The 18,985-nt window shown below is 41.0% G+C and overlaps 2 protein-coding genes across 4 annotated transcripts; both read left to right on the top strand.

The window, feature by feature from the left end:
- The first annotated feature begins 218 nt into the window (after nucleotides 1-218).
- Nucleotides 219-12,177, top strand: notum2 (notum pectinacetylesterase 2). Of its 2 annotated transcripts, none has more exons than XM_079655049.1 (13): nucleotides 219-355; nucleotides 4,866-4,936; nucleotides 5,118-5,634; nucleotides 5,826-5,878; nucleotides 6,404-6,499; nucleotides 6,607-6,667; nucleotides 6,847-6,959; nucleotides 7,035-7,137; nucleotides 7,509-7,697; nucleotides 8,101-8,201; nucleotides 8,956-9,103; nucleotides 9,201-9,248; nucleotides 10,547-12,177. In XM_079655049.1, the coding sequence occupies exons 3-13, from the start codon at nucleotides 5,120-5,122 to the stop codon at nucleotides 10,848-10,850; spliced, it is 1,731 nt and encodes a 576-aa protein (XP_079511175.1). In that variant the 5' UTR covers nucleotides 219-355; nucleotides 4,866-4,936; nucleotides 5,118-5,119; the 3' UTR covers nucleotides 10,851-12,177. The 2 variants fall into 2 exon arrangements, with proteins under 2 accessions (XP_079511175.1, XP_079511174.1); XM_079655048.1 differs by having other exon boundaries at nucleotides 4,686-4,936.
- Nucleotides 12,178-13,241: 1,064 nt separating this feature from the next.
- Nucleotides 13,242-18,905, top strand: rps15a (ribosomal protein S15a). Of its 2 annotated transcripts, none has more exons than XM_079658074.1 (5): nucleotides 13,242-13,380; nucleotides 14,214-14,351; nucleotides 14,643-14,722; nucleotides 15,102-15,187; nucleotides 18,773-18,905. In XM_079658074.1, exons 2-5 carry the CDS (start codon nucleotides 14,219-14,221, stop codon nucleotides 18,864-18,866), a joined length of 393 nt encoding a protein of 130 aa, XP_079514200.1. In that variant the 5' UTR covers nucleotides 13,242-13,380; nucleotides 14,214-14,218; the 3' UTR covers nucleotides 18,867-18,905. The 2 variants fall into 2 exon arrangements, with proteins under 2 accessions (XP_079514200.1, XP_079514201.1); XM_079658075.1 differs by lacking the exon at nucleotides 18,773-18,905 and adding an exon at nucleotides 15,638-15,740.
- Nucleotides 18,906-18,985: the final 80 nt, after the last annotated feature.

Below are 18,985 nucleotides of genomic sequence, written 5' to 3'. Positions count from 1 at the left end.
ACAGACAGTATGTGGTTTGTACTTGTTTAACTTTTGTCTAGTTTCTGAACAGATATGAAGAGCTGTGAGCTCTGAGTGCTAAGAGCTAACAGCTGTGTTGTTTTTCTGGGGCGCTCATCGAAGATGACGTCACGGCTCCGCCTACACTGCGTTACTATAGATCAGGGGTTGGCAAGCCCTGGCACGCATGCCAATGGCACCATAACCAGTGGCACACGAGGAATAAGTGGAATAAGTGTGCAAAATATTTAAATTGTATTTTCGGATCCTGAACGAGACCGCCGCCAGAGCGCGTCTCCCGTTACCTGCAGAAGGAAGCCATGCACGCAACGCAGCCCCGCTCTCTTTACTCCAGGTGACTTTCTGCCGCTTTCCTCCGTGGTGCAGTGCTGATCGTTTCAACACGGAGGAAAGCACTTCACAAATTGCAGTACCCATAAGGAGCTGTACAAATGCCGCAGTTTTTGCGTGGCTGTGCATTTAGTTGAAAGCCCAGTGGCGATCTGCTCATCTCTCATCGAAATAATATGCTACAAAGGGGGCGGACTGGCCATCTGTGTGTTGAACTTTCCTGTCGGCTCCCAGACCGTAGTCGAGGAGGGCAGAAGCAACAAGCTTCAGGTTCAATAACCCACTTTAGCTTAAATGACTGGAGAGAGGTGAGCTCTTCTTGGGAGGCCGTTGCATTTATTTAGCGGTTCTTCTGTTTCACAAAATACATCACAGACCTCTGTTTTTCTGCTTTCCCGTTTCACTTCCAGAAACACGCTCGCTCACTGTCGCTCTACCATCCACAAACACATGCACAAGCCACACCCCTCTCTCTCTATCTCTCTCTCTTAAAGGGACAGCGATCTCATCTCACTCTGCATGACCCGACGCGAACCTAATATCATAACATGTGTGCTCTGGAGAATCACAGAACGGACGATCGTCCTTATTATTATGCCGTTTAAACCAATTACTTAAAGTTGTTTGTTAAATTCGGCATCGTGTATGTTGCGACACTGCTTCCCCGCAGCAAGGCTCCCCCGCCCTCCTGCGGATAGTTGACGAGCGTTAAGCTCCTCAACCCCCCCCCTCACGAGTCTAAAAAACAACTCACGTCAACGCACGTAAGCAACGTGGACGCCAACGTGAGCGCCCTCGTGACCAAAATATTTGACGGCGCTGATTGGCTGAAATTAAGTTTCGGCGGCACAGTTTACTATTGAGACTTTTGCAACGTGCTGGTTGCTGCTGTTTGGCTCGGGGGCAGCGCCCCGTAATGATAAACTAATGCCAAGGGCAAGGCCAGGCAGGAAACATGTGACTTATCAGTAACTTTAGACATTGTAAAACAATTTTAAACAAGATTTTATTGTAGATTTTACATTTTACTGATACCAATTGTATGATATTTACCTTGTTCATTAAAAATTAAAAATATAAAATATATATTTTTTGAAATATATATTTTTTTATTTAATATTTTTTTTTCTATGTGGGAAGAGGTGGGGCGGCGCCCCTAACGCCCCTAGCGCCCATATGGGCCGGCCGCCACTGATGGTCATGTTGACTGTTATGGATTGTGATCCTACTTGAGGAGGAACATATTTTGGATGAAGGTCCTTCTGGAAGGCCAATAAGCATCGGCAATGAGGGGTTCAGGAGAAGGAGCTTCTCGCAGCACATTTAACATATTCACGTCAGCTATCCTTTTCTATGCCTGTTACATCACCCCCAACCTCTCCAGAAACCAACACCTTGTATCCCTGCCATCGACCCCTCCTCCATTAATCACACCGATACATTGGCAGTCAGCAGAAGGTTACCACGCAAGGCCTCTTAACACCTGGTATTAGGGATAGTTTTGCTCAGCCCACCTGCTAGCCTCCTGCAGTGGCGCAGCACTTTACACCGATCCCGCTAAGACGCAGGCTGTCGTCCTCTCTGATTGAATGGAAAGCTCTGGCAGTGTTTCTCCTATACCAGGCATCAGCTCTCTCGCCTGAGGCTCGTTTTCATGTGGCTTGTAAAGATGCCACCTTTATCTGCTATTAATCATGGGCCTCTTTGCCGAGCTATGCTCTCCACTGCTGGTGACAACATAGATTCAGGGTGATGGTTGTTGCAGATTGCCAAATTACACGCAACATGGCAGGGGACTCTGCAAAGCATGATGGTGGTATGCATCACAACTTTATAAAAGGTTTTAACTTTAGCAACAAATAAGTGTTTTACAAAGTCTTAAAACATGTGGATTTAACCTCTTCATTGTTTGAATAAGAGGTCATGGTGTTTTGGAGTTGTGTCTGTAAGAGGCCACATTTCTATTCAGTAGTGTGATCATAAGAATCCAGCACATGACTGCCTGTGTCTGGTTCGTTGTTCTTTGAAGCCATCAGCCGACAAATAAGCCAACTCAATGCCCAGCACTCAGCTTTTGAGGCCAGTGATGACACAAATGCTCAGGAGACAAAGTGCTCGGACCACCCGGGCTTTAGGTGGCCTGACCTTGGAGGTTGGCTGTGAAAAATAACAACACAAGAGGTAAAGGAATGCCTACTATGCTGCTCAAGGAGTCAAGCTGTTGCCCCTGTATGGGTGAAGTTCAACATGCTTCATGAGCCCCTCACAGGTTATGTAACCTAAGCCTTAAGTTAAAGATAAAGACATGCATGTTGTGTGTGTGTGTGTGTGTGTGTGTGTGTGTGTGTGTGTGTGTGTGTGTGTGTGTGTGTGTGTGTGTGTGTGTGTGTGTGTGTGTGTGTGTGTGTGTGTGTGTGTGTGTGTGTGTGTGTGTGTGTGTGTGTCTTGTAGATTTTAAGAGGGACAGTGTTTGATCCATGACAAGTTGTGGGAGTTGAATCACCGCAGTATTACCACACAAATTCACTTATATCCATTGATCTGAAGCCCTCTGTGAAAAAGGTATCATTCTGTCCAATCCCATATCAAAGAAAAACAAAATAGCAGCAATGCCATCTCTCTGATCGTGACATTCTAGCGCAATGATGATAGATTTACAGCATCTTCTTTCGCTTTTAAGCTATTTGAGGTATCTGTTAAACACATTGTTGCATTGATTTCTGGGAAGACAGATGGTGGTGTGCATGCTTCAAGACAACTGAAGGAATGAAGAATTGTTCAGCTCGGTAGATCAAATTCAGTATAGTGATGACCTTAGGGTACATTTTTATTGCACGTAGGTGCATACAATCTCACAGACATATTTTTGAGTAGCTTTGTTTTCTGTCTGGCGATAGTTGAAAGTGGCAAAGAAATGCTTGAAAATGATACAAAAATACCAAAGCAATGAGAGAAACCTTGATAAATTCCTCTGCCTTACAGTAAGTCTTTAAATGGTTAGGTCATTATTGCAAACAAAATGCAGTATGATAATGATTTTCTTTTGCCAGAGATAAATAATCTTCAACACATCCACTAAATACAGATATTCTGATAGTCATTCTATGGTACAACTTTGACCTAATCATAATATTTGTATACTGTATGTGCCTATTGAAATCATTGTACAGCCCTTCACCTGTTACAAGGTTGATCGTGCAGTGTGTCACTGTGTCCAGTACCCTTAGGGAGATGTCAAAAAGAATTGCTTTAATTGTAGTGGATTATTTCTGTTTTAATGTCTAAAACACATTGTCACACCTCCTTGCCACCCTGCAATACTTAAAGCCCCGGCAGCCCGGTGTAGCCTCTGGCCTTCCAAGCAATCATTATTTGATGTGATTGACACGTCAGGATGGTGTGATTCTTGAGAATTTTAGAGCCCTTGGCCTCGTGATCCTTTTGCGATCAGCGGTACGTCAACCTATACAGCCGTCCTAGGGGCACAAGGCTGGATCTACAAAAAAGCAAAGCGGGGAACTTCCCAGGGCCCAGAAGATATAACAAAAGTTGAATACATATCATTAATACAATGGGTACCATTGAAGTATAATATCAACTGTTATAGGTGGATCCTTCATCTTCTGGTTCTGTCCTTCATTGGTTTATCTTGTTGTCAGAACAACATACACTCTGCTCTGTATGTACCCTGGGGTCTATAGGGGCAAAACAAAAAATATTGCCCTGTGAATTAAAATATATAAATGCATGTTTTTTTATTTATGAATGTTCATAAACCAAAACATTTCATTGGAAATAATCATTACATTTGTTTTAATGTTATGTTTTATCAAACTCCTATAGCTACTGTATGTGTTGTGTTTTGAAGAAACTGTTATTTAACACATTTCTGTTATTATTACTATATGTATAATTTTCAAAGTTTTGGGATCATTGCGACAGCTAACTAGAGTGTACACCACCTGTGCCATAAAAGTGCATGCTAAATCGTTTACTATGCGAAAAGCTTACGGTACTATTCATTCCCGTGTCGGTAAGTGTTTGAGGTGTGCGCTCCAATGACCCCTGGGTCACATTCCACGCAAAGGGGCCATGCAGTTATGCTGACCATGTAAATGTTTAAATCAAAACACTGGCAATAAGAGGTGGAGGGTGGGAGGGAGAAGAAGAGAGACGATAGGGGGAAGGAGAGCTTGTTCTTGAACCATGGTCTGATGGGAGAGGGCTAAGTGGTGGGTGTGTGCAAAGACATGAAATATGTTGAAGAGACACGTGTGTTATCTTTTCTCCTCGCCACTGGTCGTCCGGTACCTCCCCTCACGGTGTGTCGTCAGCCGATTATCTCAGGGCCTGGCTGGAGTAGCAAGGGAAAATGGGAGGACATCTGATGGTGGCACTATAAAGCTCACTGCTGATTTGCGGGCTTCATTAAAACCTGGTCAAGGCTTCATCACTTCTCCTGCCTGGCATCCTCCTCTCAAACCTGCGCTCTGAACTGCTCACTCTCTCATCAGCAGCACTTGTTATTTGCCTGACCCCTGCAGTGCTTCAGCAACAGTCCTCCAAGCTGATTCTTCTTAAAGAAGTAAGTAAATTCCTACGTTGAAAAGTTATTGATTTAAATTAGAAAACAAGTTATGGATGATTAGTTAAAAAAACAAAAAATATCTATGCCAAGCAAGATTGTTATGTTAGGATAAATACTTCTGAAGACAGAGTAGGAGTGATGCATTGCATGTATGTGTTTTCTTCTTATTCTGCCTTAGATATGAATATACTGGGCAAGGTTGCGTTCTTGCTTTTGATCGGTGGAATCTGGTGTCAGAACAACCGCAACAATGCTAAACCTAGTGGTAAGTCCCCCAAGAAGTCTGGTGGGAACCAAGGAGGTGATGTTGGTCAGTCTCCCCCTGTGGTCAATCTGACTCCTGGTAGCACTAGAGGCACTGGAAGCACTGGAGGCACTGGGAGTACTGGAAGCACTGGAAGTACTGGAGGCAGTGGAAGTACTGGAGGCAGTGGAGGTACTGGAGGCAGTGGAGGTACTGGAACTGCTGGATCTGCTGGAACTGCTGGAAGCACTAGAGGTACTGGAAGTACTGCAAGTGCTGGAAGTACTGGAAGTGCAGTAAGTACTAAAGGAGCTGGAAGTACTGGAAGCACAGATGAAGCCACACGTGAGGGTGTTGCAGGAGTTCGAGCTGCTGGACAACAGACAGCTGATATGAGATTGCAATTCCTCAAGAACACCCAAGTTACATGCAATGATGGATCCGCAGCTGGGTGAGATGTTCCGGATGTTTATCTCTCACTTGTTTTCCTGAAATCCTTAGCAGGGAAGTAAGCTGTTTTTGTCATTTGCTTGCCTGTCGCAATACCTTGATTTTAGAAGCACAGAGCATCATGGTCTCCTTCCATACATGGCTGCTTTATCGTCACCATCCCCTCATTCCTGTTTATTTGTGGTTGTACAGGTTTTACCTAAAGGAGTTCAGAGGAAGTCGCCGATGGCTGATATTTCTGGAAGGTGAGTATTTTAAAACCCAACTGGATAACTTGGTCCCCAAAGGTCAGCTTGTTTTGGCGTGATGCCCCCATTGGAATTTTGATGGGGATGTCATCTTGTCCCGTCATCTTCTGTTTTTCTCCTTCTTTGGTTGCTGCCTGTCACTTGGATAGACTTGGAATGGGGGAATTTAGGTGGATTGGTCCCCAGTTGGACTTATGTGTGTATCCTGTGAGCATAGCAGACATGTGCATCACATTTCCGAAACACAAACATTTTGGACTTTGTTTTACAAGATTTTTAAGTGTATTATTCCGAGTAGTAGAGCAAATAGTTTTTTCTAAATGAATCAAGTCAGATACCATTCAATTATGCACTATAAGTCATTCAATCGTCTTCTTGGTCGGACTCTGAGTGCATATCATTAGTAGACCAGGCTGCAGGTGCAGTCCTCTTCATTCCTCATGGGCCTCTGTGATGTGCTAACAAGGGTCTCCTATGCTGTGCCTGATGATACTGTCTAATATTAGTCTCTATTATTTTTAGGTGGCTGGTGCTGCCACAGCAAAGAGACCTGTGATTCCAGGTACCAAAATATACCCAGACTAATGAGCTCAACGGGGTGGCCCCAAACAAAAAGAGGTAGGTCAGCCAGACAGTTCTTAAAATGCACTTGGTGTTGCTTGTTTTAAGATATCTTACTGAGACAAAAGGGAAATCTGTCTCATCTTTTATTACTGGATTGACAGGAACTGGAATATTGTCTTCTCAAGCAGAGGAAAACCCACACTGGAATAATGCAAACATTGTGTAAGTACTTGTTTGTGCTCACTATATGTCTCATCGTGGCTCCTTCAGGTGTTCGTGTAAACACAAAAATCAAATGTTTTTAAAGTTTGTCAGACAGGGACTACTCTCTATCAAGTTTTGACAGGTCTAAGCTATATATACAAGTCTGTTGACATTAGTGATTGTGTCCATTTCTCTAGATTCATCCCGTACTGTTCTAGTGATGTATGGAGTGGCAATGGGCCTGCCCCAACTCCTCCTCCAAGGCAGCGACAAGGCAGAGAAAAGGAAAGAGATAGAAATACAAATGCAAGTAAGTTTCTTTAAGGTTGTTCTTTTTTTACTAGTAAGGTGCTCTGAATCAATTGACATGTTTTCTTGTTGTCAGCTGAGTACACCTTCATGGGTTCCCTGATTATCCGCGAGGTCATCAAAGACCTCATCACCAAAGGAATCAAACTGGCGAAGGTTGTCATGCTGTCTGGCACGAGGTGAGTTTGTTTTATCATTCTGACACTGACTACACCTTTTGGACGAGAGCGTGCATTCCCCCGTACACTCTGGATCATTTCCAATCTAAACATTAAACGAGAGAAGCTCTATTTTGGGTGCATCCTCTTGTCAACAATAAAGATGTCTACAGTCATCTGTGGACAATTACATGATGCCTATTAAAGGGACTTGCCCTGCAATGGTCCACATTCCTCCCAGGTTAGCACCATGGCTGTTGGAACTTCCTTGAGCATTAAAACAGGATCCACTGTATGAATGCCAAAAGCTGGGATGCCCTGTCGTTTTGATACCACTAACAAATATTCAACTCTGAAAGCCAAACTTATTTATTGTCTTTGCTCCCCTGCAGTGCTGGTGGAACAGGTGTTTTGCTGAACATTGATAGGGTGGCCAGTCAGCTGGAGCTGCTCGGTGCAGAGGCTCAGGTCCGAGGCCTTGTGGACTCAGGATGGTTTCTAGAAAGTAAACAGCAGAGATCACCAAACTGCCCAGAAACTATCTCCTGCTCACCTGAAGATGCTATCAAGATAGGACTTCGGTAAAGTCATGCATTTTTCAGTCAGACCATATTTTTTAATGAAAGAAATACTTTTGTATTTGAAAACAGTCATTTACGTATCTAGGGAAACCTATTTTCTCCTGGATTAGGTTTGTTTGTGTCATCAAAGTCTGTGTACATTTCGAGGGAGGAAATTGGGGTTGATGGATTAATAATAGAAGCGTAAACTTCCACTCAGTAGTCCTGATTTTATGTTAAAGATTGCAAAAGTAAACGTAACTAAATTGAGAATGAAGTTCTACGGGAACAACATTTTGTATGATATAGCGTTGGTTATACTGTTGGCTCTAGTGCTGTCATGTTTGCCTTTTTGTGTAATGTATTTTAGCATCTGAACACTATATGTGTGTGCGTTGACAGTGTGTTGTGTTTTTTTTTTCAGACTGTGGAATGGGGTTGTGCCTGACAGATGTCTGCAGCTCTATAAGAGAGGAGAGGAGTGGCAGTGCTTCTTTGGCCACAAACTGTACTCAACCTTGACCTGTGAGAACCTCATCCATCATCTATCTATTGGAGCGTCTATATACTTATTCTTGTTTAACACCCATGACCACTAACTTGAGGATGCTTGACCTCATACTTTGTATGAATTAACTTGTCAATGCCTATCTTGGCAGTCATAAAGCTAGGAGGGTGATCCGTTTGACACAACACATACTGCCATATAAGTCCATCACTTTTCAGTCTTTGTTTTAATAGTGTCTGTCCCATTATGAAGCTCAGGAAAAACACAACTTTCCTTCAGCTTCGACAGTGGTGTCACCAGTGATTTTCAAAACGTTCAGAGACTAAAAGCCTCTGGCCACTTTGTCTCGAGGTGAACTTGTTTCCAAACAGTTGCCTAAAAACAAATCATTTCGGGCCACCTTGTACATGTAATATCAAAATGTATTCAATTTAGCTTTGTTCTGTTACCGACTAACTACTGAGAAATATATTGGTCTCTCTAGCTGTTAAATGCTTTGATACAGTATGTTCACCCTGTAGGATTTGCTAAATAATTTGATCTGTCTGCCATTAGGTGCAGAGAAGTTTCTGTACATAGGTTCGGTCTAGCTTTTGCAGGCAATAGAAATAATACAGTAAGCGTAAAGAAGCTAAAGGGAACTGTCGGGTGATAATTCTCAACAGGTTCAGGACTATTTGTGTCCTATTTCATATTGCACATAATCATCCTACCAATTCTTAATATAAATGTATTGAGCATCTAAATATGAGCTTTTTGTCTTCCCTGTAGCCCCTCTGTTTGTGATGCAGTGGCTGTTTGATGAGGAGCAGCTGAGAGTGGAAAACATCTACATGGGCGGTCATAGTCTGTCAGAGGAGCAGTGGCAGTACATACAGAATTTAAGCAGGGAGCTTAAGAACTCACTTAGAGAGGTCACGTAAGTTCCCAAAAAGCTGTTAGAAGAGTAACCCGATAACAATTGTTCTCATATGCACCATGTAGTTCAAATATTCTTCTGTGTGTTTTTTATTCAGGGCAGTGTTTGCTCCGTCCTGCCTTTCCCACACAGCGATCACCAAAAGGTAAGAATGGATGTTTGACTTCTGTGATGGTAAAGCACTTTAACGCCTTCCCCTCACACTTTATTCACGTTTGCACCAGTAATCATCTCTACCTAGTGAGCTCATGCTGCTTTTTGGTGTGCTCGTTCATCACACCACATTCTTCATGTCACCAAATGCCATTTCACACTTTCTCTAACCCCTCTGTACCCCTTGAACACACTCATTATTTTGTTACATGGATGGACATGGGTGGGTCTGCCTCAGCCTCAGCTCAGTTTACAGTCGGGCTAAGTTACAGGTATTTATTATGGGAGATGATTCTTTATGGGAGGTGCTGAAGGTCCAAGGTCATTGTGGGTAACTTTGCATTGGCTATTCTGTGATGTAACCAAAGACTGTTAAAAGAAGTGGAAGTAGTCACTCTGACATAACCTATTTGTATATTGTCGACTGGCTGTCGCTCGCCATCTTGTTTTTAAGTAGCAAAAGGGATTATAGATTGGACGAGAGGATGGAGGTTGTAACAAGTGAGACCGAGTGGGCATGTTAATACAGTAATCGTAAAGTCAGGAGAACTAACGAGAGCTATTTTGCTAGCTTGGTTAGACGGGGTGCATTGGTATTTTACATTAACTGAGATATTTACTAGGATGGCTATCGAGAACAACAAGTTAAAAAACGAAACATACTTAACAGTAAATATAAAAGCCAACTTCTTATACTCTAGTCTAAGGCTTGGACTATTTTTATTACACCCAACTCTGTGGGATTTACCTGTCAATAATATGATAGCCAACCTAAATCATACCATTCTATTTTGTCTAATTTTGTCTAAATGTGACCATCATTTACAAAATTATCATTATTTAGTTTTTTATGATATTTTAATATATATATATATATAGTGAATTGAGACCACAAACATATTAGGAATACCTTTCCTGAGGGAAACCTCAAGTGAAAAGTTTAATAGATTTCTATACAATCAGACTTCTTTTCTTGCATCCAGTGGAGCTGGCTATGACAAGAATGCAGGTTTAAGGCACTTCCAATAGCTTTACTTTTCAGAACTGGAGGTTGACACACTCTTATTACCAAGATAATGCCCCAAAAGTGGCTAAAGCACTTGCAAAGCCTGCATCAGACCATGAAGTTTCTGATGACACTTTCCTGATCATCAGTTTTTAACCTTATCGGCCACAATCTATATTCATTGTATTTCAATGCTTTCCGACAGCTTCTCCCCCACACTTTGTTTCCACATTTTCCTTGGTTTATTTTGAATCCCTAATTTGATTGTATTGTTGTTCTTCTAGCGACTGGATGAGTTTCAAAGTTAAAGGCACCTCTTTACCAAGAGCCCTGCACTGCTGGGACAGGAGTCTGGAGGCAACCCGCAACAACAGAACCCCTTCCAAAGCCTGTCCATTCCACCTGGTTGACAACTGCCAGAGGCCCCAGTGCAACCCCACCTGCCCAGCCTTGGTGGACCAGACCACCCAGCAGGAGCTCACCCTGTTCCAGATGCTGGTTGCTATGGGACTTGACCTCCAGAGGCTGGGCCTAGATCCCCAGGGAGATGCAGATGCTCTGGCCAGCATGGTCAGCAATGGTGGCTAAGTGATAGAGTGATTCGCAGCTCAAGAGAAAGCTAAGCAAAGGCTTGATGGAAGAAAGAATGTGTTGAAATGTTTATGTAACCATAGAAATAGTACAGAAATCTGGTTACTACGTTGTGCTGCTCAGCATTCCATTATGCTTCATGTGTTACTGAGTCTGATTGGTTTGGCTGTCCCTCTACTGGACACAAGAGGAAAGAGCTTTGGGCCTGAATCTGAGGCGTTTCAGTTGTAGTGGTTGAGTAGCTTTGAGTTTTAGCAGACGGTCGGACGTACTGCATCACTCTACATGAAAATCTAACTTCAGAGCACAGCAGTAGAGTTGAATACTTTTTAATCTAATAAATGCTTTCACACAGTGTCAGAGACACAACCGTGTTGCTTTGACCGGACTCATTAAAAACATTTACATACCATATACTATAGTCAGGATCAGCTTGAAAGAAATATGTGTTTATTCTCTTTCAGTCTTGCTTTCAATGCGATAGCAATTATTCACACTTTGAGTATTCTGATTCTGATTGTTAAAATATAATACGAAAATAGAAAATATTATACAATTCAGAATCACAAAAAAATTGTACTCACGCATTATTTTTTGCAAACCCAGTTCCAAAGAAACTCATTTTGATTTTTGTGACTTACTGTAGCCTTAGTCTCTAGCTCTTGATGCTATGCTAACTATGCTAAATATATATATATCCACATTTTATGTCTGCTACTGGTTGACCAATAGGGGTTTTTCATTGGCCGATGCTGATGAAAATATTTAGAGAGCAGGCCAATTAATTGAAAACAGCATTAAACTGCCTACCACTATAGAAGAACTCTCTAAAAAACAACGTCAACGTTGTGGTTATTCACCACTCAGTGGTCAGGAAAATCTATAAGATTGACATAATACAGACTCTGTATTGCAAAACATTTATTGTTGTTAACATTTAAACTCATTCTTCTTTTACAATATCATGCATGTGTTGCAAGCAATGTAAAGAAGTAAATGTAACTGTATTTTTAACTTTTATCTAGGACCTGTAATAACTTTTTGGTAATCACTTGGATTTGACAAGAATTGTACCCACTGGTAACAAATATTGCCATGTTGTTTATGTTAAAACAGGGAATAAAGATAATGAATTGTCTCTTCGATCATGGAAAACACTCTCGTGGGGTTATCCAATTCTGTTTGTGTATTCTCTTAATTGAATGTAATGCATTCATAAGATATGTGTAAAGGTGCACTGAGAAGATGAAAAATACCTGTTTTTTCATAGCTTGTGTTGTTGTCAGTGGTCCTTATCAAATAAACGAACATGATTCCTTCTTCATCTTGGCATTTTATGTTTGACCTTGAATTCTTTGAATCAAGTATTCTAAGTGTGCCATGAGATATGCAAAGTATCTTCAAAGCTTTTAGAAAATGATCATATCCAAATAAATTGTCTTTTGTAACTCATTGTGTCCACTTTTAATTGCTGCCAAATCTCATGTTAATGTATTCTCTATTTTCACCCAAAATTGGGTGTGCATAAATAATTTGATAAAGGCTTTGTGGTTTATCATGATTAAAACTATATTGCATGTAATGTGGGGAATTAACACGTCTTTCATTAAACTTCATAGGCTCTATATATAACTGGAGTATACTTGTAAAATGCTATGTATTCACAAAGTTGCCGCTAAATGTTTAACTTTCGTTTTCTATCAAATGAGCCTATCAGTTTTGCCCAAGCGAAATCCATTAAAATGGATAGATATGCTCGCATGCAATGATTCTTCCTACTCACTAGGTGGCACTGCTTTAAATGTAAACTTTATTTAAATTAATTAACTCTTTTTGTTTTTTTCTGTAAACAAAAGCACAGCTTCAGTGAATAGCATACAAAAAAGAGAAATTTGAGGTTATATCACAGTACAAAATAAAATAAAGCATTCAATTATTACGTTTCTTAATATCCTTTTATAAAATAGTTTAACATATTATTTCACATACAACATTATTTTCTTGGGCAAAGAAAAAATAAACCAGACACCACATTTGTAGCTATAATGGTGTAAAGTAGGCTATTTACATCTGATTCCATATTTAAATATCAATTACTACAAAGGTCTTGCTGGATGTTCGTTCTTTGTGTTGGAACAATGCTAACATAGGTGTTAACTCTTTATCAATGGTTATCACAGAAAGACCAGTTCGTGTTCGAACATATTTACTAAAGATCCTGCCCGTATTTAATAGTGACACAATGAATGGTTCTAGATTTATATGTATTCAATTATACGCAATAAAAACACAATTATTAAATAAAAGTAATCAAGTCACATTCAAGCTACTTTACGGAACAAATAAGTAAATGCGAAAATACCTTTAGTGTCATTTTAAAGTGGAGGTATAACACGTTACTTATCAAAGAATATATCATTTGGTGCTGGACTGGTGTGTATCATCTCGATTTAAAAGGTCTTGGATTTTCTCCCATAATGCCTTGCAGTTTTTTCCGACTTCCTCTTTCCGCCATATTGCAGAACCGGTAAGATGCTTTTTACACCGTCACCTCCAATCCTTTAAGTATCTAAAGCATCAGAATGTTAAATGTTGCATTTATACGATCATCTTGAAGCCAAAGCTCATATTAATGATTTGAGGTGATTATCGCCTCGTTTAGTGGAACAGGTTAAACACATCTGGACTATACATTTCCTCGAGCAGCCCCTTGGCTCGGCCTGGAAATCGGTGCGTTCAGGGCGCCTTAATAACTATTAGCTTTGTGACCAAATACGTGTCTATTTAATTTCAAACAAAAAACCTGTAAGCTTTACAAACATATTCGTGTTTAAATTATTCCGTACATGGTTGACATCGCGTTGACCCTTATGTGTGCTAGTGTTGGGAGATGCTCTGCTTGTCTATTTGAAATGTATTCGGCTAGGCTAAGTAGCCATTCCGTGTGCTCATGAAGGACCATGCTGTGTTGGGATTCTGCGTTTTACTATTCAAGTGTCGTTTAACTTAATGCAAGTAAAACATGTTAGTATCATTTTTTTTCGTAACGTAAGTTGCTATGGTTAGCCATGTTGCTATTACTTGTTGGTGCTACAGCTACGCGTCGTTAAATTAGTGGTGCTAGCAAGGTGTAGCTAACTCGACATAACGTTTGGGGCTCCACCTCATGTGCCATCATTTCTAAATTGTAGGAAAGAGAGTTTATGCCCAAACTTGTATATCAGTCAAAGTATGAGAGAATGACGGCTCTGGGAAAAACAGCCCCACAGGATAATGAGGAAATAAGCACAGCTCATTTCTGTTGGTTGAAGCTCATCTGTGTCAGTCTTTAACATTTAATTGTGGTCTTTGTGTCCACAGGCATCATGGTGCGCATGAACGTACTCGCAGATGCTCTGAAATGCATCAACAATGCTGAGAAACGTGGGAAACGCCAAGTCCTCCTCAGGCCTTGCTCCAAGGTTATTGTGCGCTTCCTAACCGTCATGATGAAGCACGGTGAGTGGCTGTTAAGTTCTCTGCTATGAATGAACAGTGTTTTGGTGTCATGAAATGCTGACTTAATAATTTGGCCATGTGGCAGCTTGTTGCTCTGGTCTATAACTGAATTGTTGTTAGCTGGAGAGAGTTGCACATTACAAAAGAGAATATGATTGTTAGAAGTGTCTGTCTAGATTAATTGCTGCTGAACTTGATATTTCAATCAGTTTAGAATATTAAGCTCATCGGGGCGAAAAGATAACTTCCGCGAGTCTTCTGCTTATGGTTGTTTGTCATTTGTGCCTCCAGGTTACATTGGCGAGTTTGAGATCATTGACGACCACAGAGCCGGGAAAATCGTCGTCAATCTCACAGGCAGGCTGAACAAGGTAAAGTATTTTAGACCCAGCTCTGAAGTATCAATATACTTCTCCTTTTGAGACACTATAGGGTAAATGCTAATTGTTTGAAGTGGCTATTCTTGCTGACGCGTTAACATGAGAGAAACACCAAACTTAGCTTTTTTTTTTGCGCTGTGGCAGTTTTTCAAGCATCCTCCAAATAACCTCTCTAGTAACTATCCTACAGACATAGTTTTTTCAAGCATCTACTTTTATAAATCTCATTACTTTAGTGTGTGAGGTTGATGCTTTTTATGGTTGGAAAGTGGTAAATGCGACATCCAAGAGAATTCTCAAGTTTTCACAGATGGTGCATCTAAAGTATTTAATCTCTAGGAGTACTAACTGGAGTTTCTTATCTTTTCAGTGTGGAGTGATCAGTCCTCGTTTTGATCTCCAGCTCAAGGACCTGGAGAAGTGGCAGAACAACCTGCTGCCCTCTAGACAGTTTGGGTGAGAATCAGACACTTTTGTATAACTGAATGTTGGTAGAACTGTAGCCCTGAACCCACTGGATAGGAGTTTACTCCCAATGCTCCCTTGTTTTACTCGTCATTAGTTGGTAACTACCGTAGCTTGGCATCATGCTTAACTTGCCTGCTATTGCTTGGCCGTCCTTTGGTGTTGCTCTGGAAAAAGGTTTTTTTTATCAAGAAATGTAAATGTACTGGAAAGGATTTTGCTCCCAGAATTCTCCTAGGCTAAAACTAACTTTTTTAAATGAGTAACATTCAGTGATTGTACTGAACTAAAGACTAAAGTACTTGTTACAGTTTTTAACAGGGTTTACATTTTTTTATTTTATTTATAATTGGTTGCTGAAAGTAGGTATGAATGATATAAGACATTTCCCAGTATCGTTCTGTATCTGCAGAAAGTCTTCAGGATATATTGGTTCAGAGAATACATTGTGTTGTGCGATAGTCCTACTGCAGAAAGTGTTAATTCTGCACCCCTTAGCGAATCATGCTTCTACTTTTTTGGTGCGTGATGCAAAATAAAAACTTGTACTTGCAAGTTGCTGCTACAGTTCCATAATGAACTGAGTCCTCGCTGGATGCAGGGGACCCTCTCCCTGTGGTACAGATACTACTGACAGGTTTACAGCACCCCTTCTTACTGATTGTTCTCGTTGTCAGGGACAATGTCGGCAACTCACCTGAACTCGTTCGGAAATGTTATTTTATTTTTTCTTCTACTGCAATAGATAGCCCGAGATAAAAAAAAATGATACAACACATGAGTTTATAATTGTTGTGAAGTGACAGCTGTTCATTTATTTAATTCATGAATTGAAGCTGAATTTAAAAACTAGAAATGAGTTTTTCTTGTATGTTATTTGACTAATTGAGATGGCAGGCTATCGCTTTGAACACACAGTATGGCTTTTTTTAGTTTGAATCTAAAAGAATGGCAGAAGCTTTTGTTTTTGAGAAAAGGTGGTATTTGTTGAAAGTATTTATCTCACTATAACAGCAACAAAGTTCTTGGCACTTATCGTTGCTGCCAAAGATGGTTTTTATCTTATAGATGGCCTCATGCAGTCATAGAAGTATTAAATAGTCTTATGACGCCTTAACTCTGCATTATTGGTGCATCTCAGTTTAATGTATTGGAGGATATAGCAGAAATGGGGAGTGTATGTGAGGGTCATGAGTTGGACTGAAACCAGTGCTGACATTTACTGGATAACTATAAAGTAATGGTATCATGCTTGTAGTTAAAATGATTTTCGCATTCTCTCCAAGCAATGTAGTAAGAAAGAAACTGAATGTGCTTTCCCACATGTATAGACGGTCATCAGTGCAGTACCGTAATTTTCGGACTATAAGCCGCACTGGACTATAAGCCGCAGGTGTTTTAATGTTTAATTACCATATGTAAGGGTTCGTGCACAGAGGGGATTGTCGGGAAAGAGATGGCTGTTTGAGAAAGCTCCCATTTATTAACATTTCAACAAACAAGTTGCATATTTGCATAACGTATTCAAGTCTTACCATTTAGTGCAATAGTAGCTACAGAACATGTACTGTGCTGTGTAAACTGTACTGTATCACATAGCGTTTCAGACACACAAACTTTTCAACTTTCAAACTTAAACGGTGCGCTCCCAGCGCACGTACCGGCAGTGATCTACAGCAGTGGTTTTCAACCAGTGGTACGGGGACAAACTGTCTCGCTCTCGTAATGTCTCTCTGTCTTGCTCTCGTTCTGTCTCTCGTACCACTCTCGGTTCCACTTTTACTTTTGCGCGATACCTGTCTCACTCTTTTCCGGCCTCCAGCTTTTCCTGCTGGAGCCTGCCGCTTAAAGGTGGGGGGCGCGGACCGGCCATATAGCCCATAGAGTTAAAGGTGGGGGGCTGTAACCTGTAAAATCCATAGATTTAGAAGGTCCCCTAGTGGCCGTTAGCTGTAAAAATCCATAGATTAGCCGCACCGTTATATAAGCCGCAGCGTCGAAAAATTGGGAAAAAGGCGCGGCTTATAGTCTGAAAATTACGGTAATTTAATTTGTGATGCAGCCTCATATTTCCTTATGTCCAGAGAGGCCAGTCCATTTGTTTTTCCTACTTTAAGTTGTCTGATCCCACCCTAGTTAACTGTCCACATTCACCTGTGGCGCTCGGTCAGTTGCAAAAAGAGATGCCCTAAACGCAATCGTACCCGGAGAGAGAGTATACTATCTACGACTCTGCAAACTAAGGATCTCCCCATTAAGTAGGGGTTTCACAACTACCAATATTTACTAGTCGACTAGTTTTTCAAAATAGTAGTCGACTAGTCGTTACGTCATAATAGACACACAAAGAGAGGTTTACAACTGTATTTTCTATTGGAACTCATACAGTAACATTAAACACTGCATTTTAATTTGTGTTACATGGCTGAGTAAATAACAAACACTGGACTCACCAAAATCGACAGCAAAAAACTCTTGTTTAGATAAATGCCACGTAAATCCAGTGCGCAACAGCGCATTGCGCAACACTTTATTCGCTGTCCTCCACGATAACGTCCACCTTTCCATATTTTTGGTTTGAACACCAACGCATCGACATGTGAGGGAAGGAGGCTTGACCGCTTTCGGGTGACAGTGTTGCCTGCCAGGGAAAAAACCCTCTCACTCGGGGTGCTTGTGGCTGGAATAGCCAGGTAGCTCCTCGAAAGCGGGGGAAGCGGTGCACGTTTTCTGCCCATCACTCCAGTGGATTATCCATTGTGGGGATATGCGGTGTCCGCTGGCAGTAATCCCGTAGCTCATCATCCGCATCACTGTTGACCCGTGTTTTCTTGCTGTTCGTTTGCCTCTGTTCAGTGCTGACGCCGGTCCGTTGCTCACGGGTGCTAGCATTACTGCTAGTGCTAGCTGTCGGCAGCGGGTGTTTCATCTTCAGATGGTTGCGCATAGCAGATGCATTTGTATTGTACTTCAGTACAAGTGACACTTCACTGTGGAGTTGGTTACATCTTCGTTGAAGTACTGCCATACATAAGAATGTCGGACGTGTTTTGTAGCATTTTGCAGCACCTCGTTTACCTCCATTTTTTTCCACGACTAGTCGACTTGGGCCTACAGCGCCGACTAGTGGTAAAGGTAGTCGACTAGTCGATTAGTTGGTGAAACCCCTACCATTAAGTTGTTTTATTTTCTACAAATGTAACTTTCGAAATAAAAAAACCGACCTTCTTACTAAATAAGAGTAGGGGTTACTCATATGTTCAAATATGAAAGTATATTGTGGCTTTTTGAAGTATTTTCAGACTTTGTTTTCATTCTTTGATTTTGGCCCTTATTTAGATAAATTAGAATGATGGTTCAAGTCAGTAATCCAAAGGGTGTTTCAATTATTGTATTGCTGCTGTGGTTTGGCTTTTTTGGTTGTATTTGTACTAGTTTCTATGTGATAAATACATTTGTGGTCCATGTGAAAGACATGTAGTCATAAGTCGCACACAGTCTGTCTGACCTTATACACTTGCAGTTAGGTGGATTTGCTCGAGTTGTATAAAAACATAGTGACTTTTGTTTCCACAGATACATTGTGTTGACCACCTCAGCTGGCATCATGGACCACGAAGAGGCCAGACGAAAACACACAGGAGGCAAAATTCTTGGATTCTTTTTCTAAAATGTAAAGAACTGCAAATAAAAAAACAACCAAGTGTAAGTTGGAAGTGTGCTGTTATTTATTCCAAACATAAATGTCTGTGGACTCAAGATTGTCAGTTTAAATCAGTCCTTTTTAAA

This window comes from Notothenia rossii (genome assembly GCF_949606895.1).
Source record: "Notothenia rossii genome assembly, chromosome: 1".
In the NCBI taxonomy this organism is placed as follows: Eukaryota; Metazoa; Chordata; class Actinopteri; order Perciformes; family Nototheniidae; genus Notothenia; species Notothenia rossii.
This window is presented reverse-complemented; position numbering and strand designations above follow the sequence as displayed.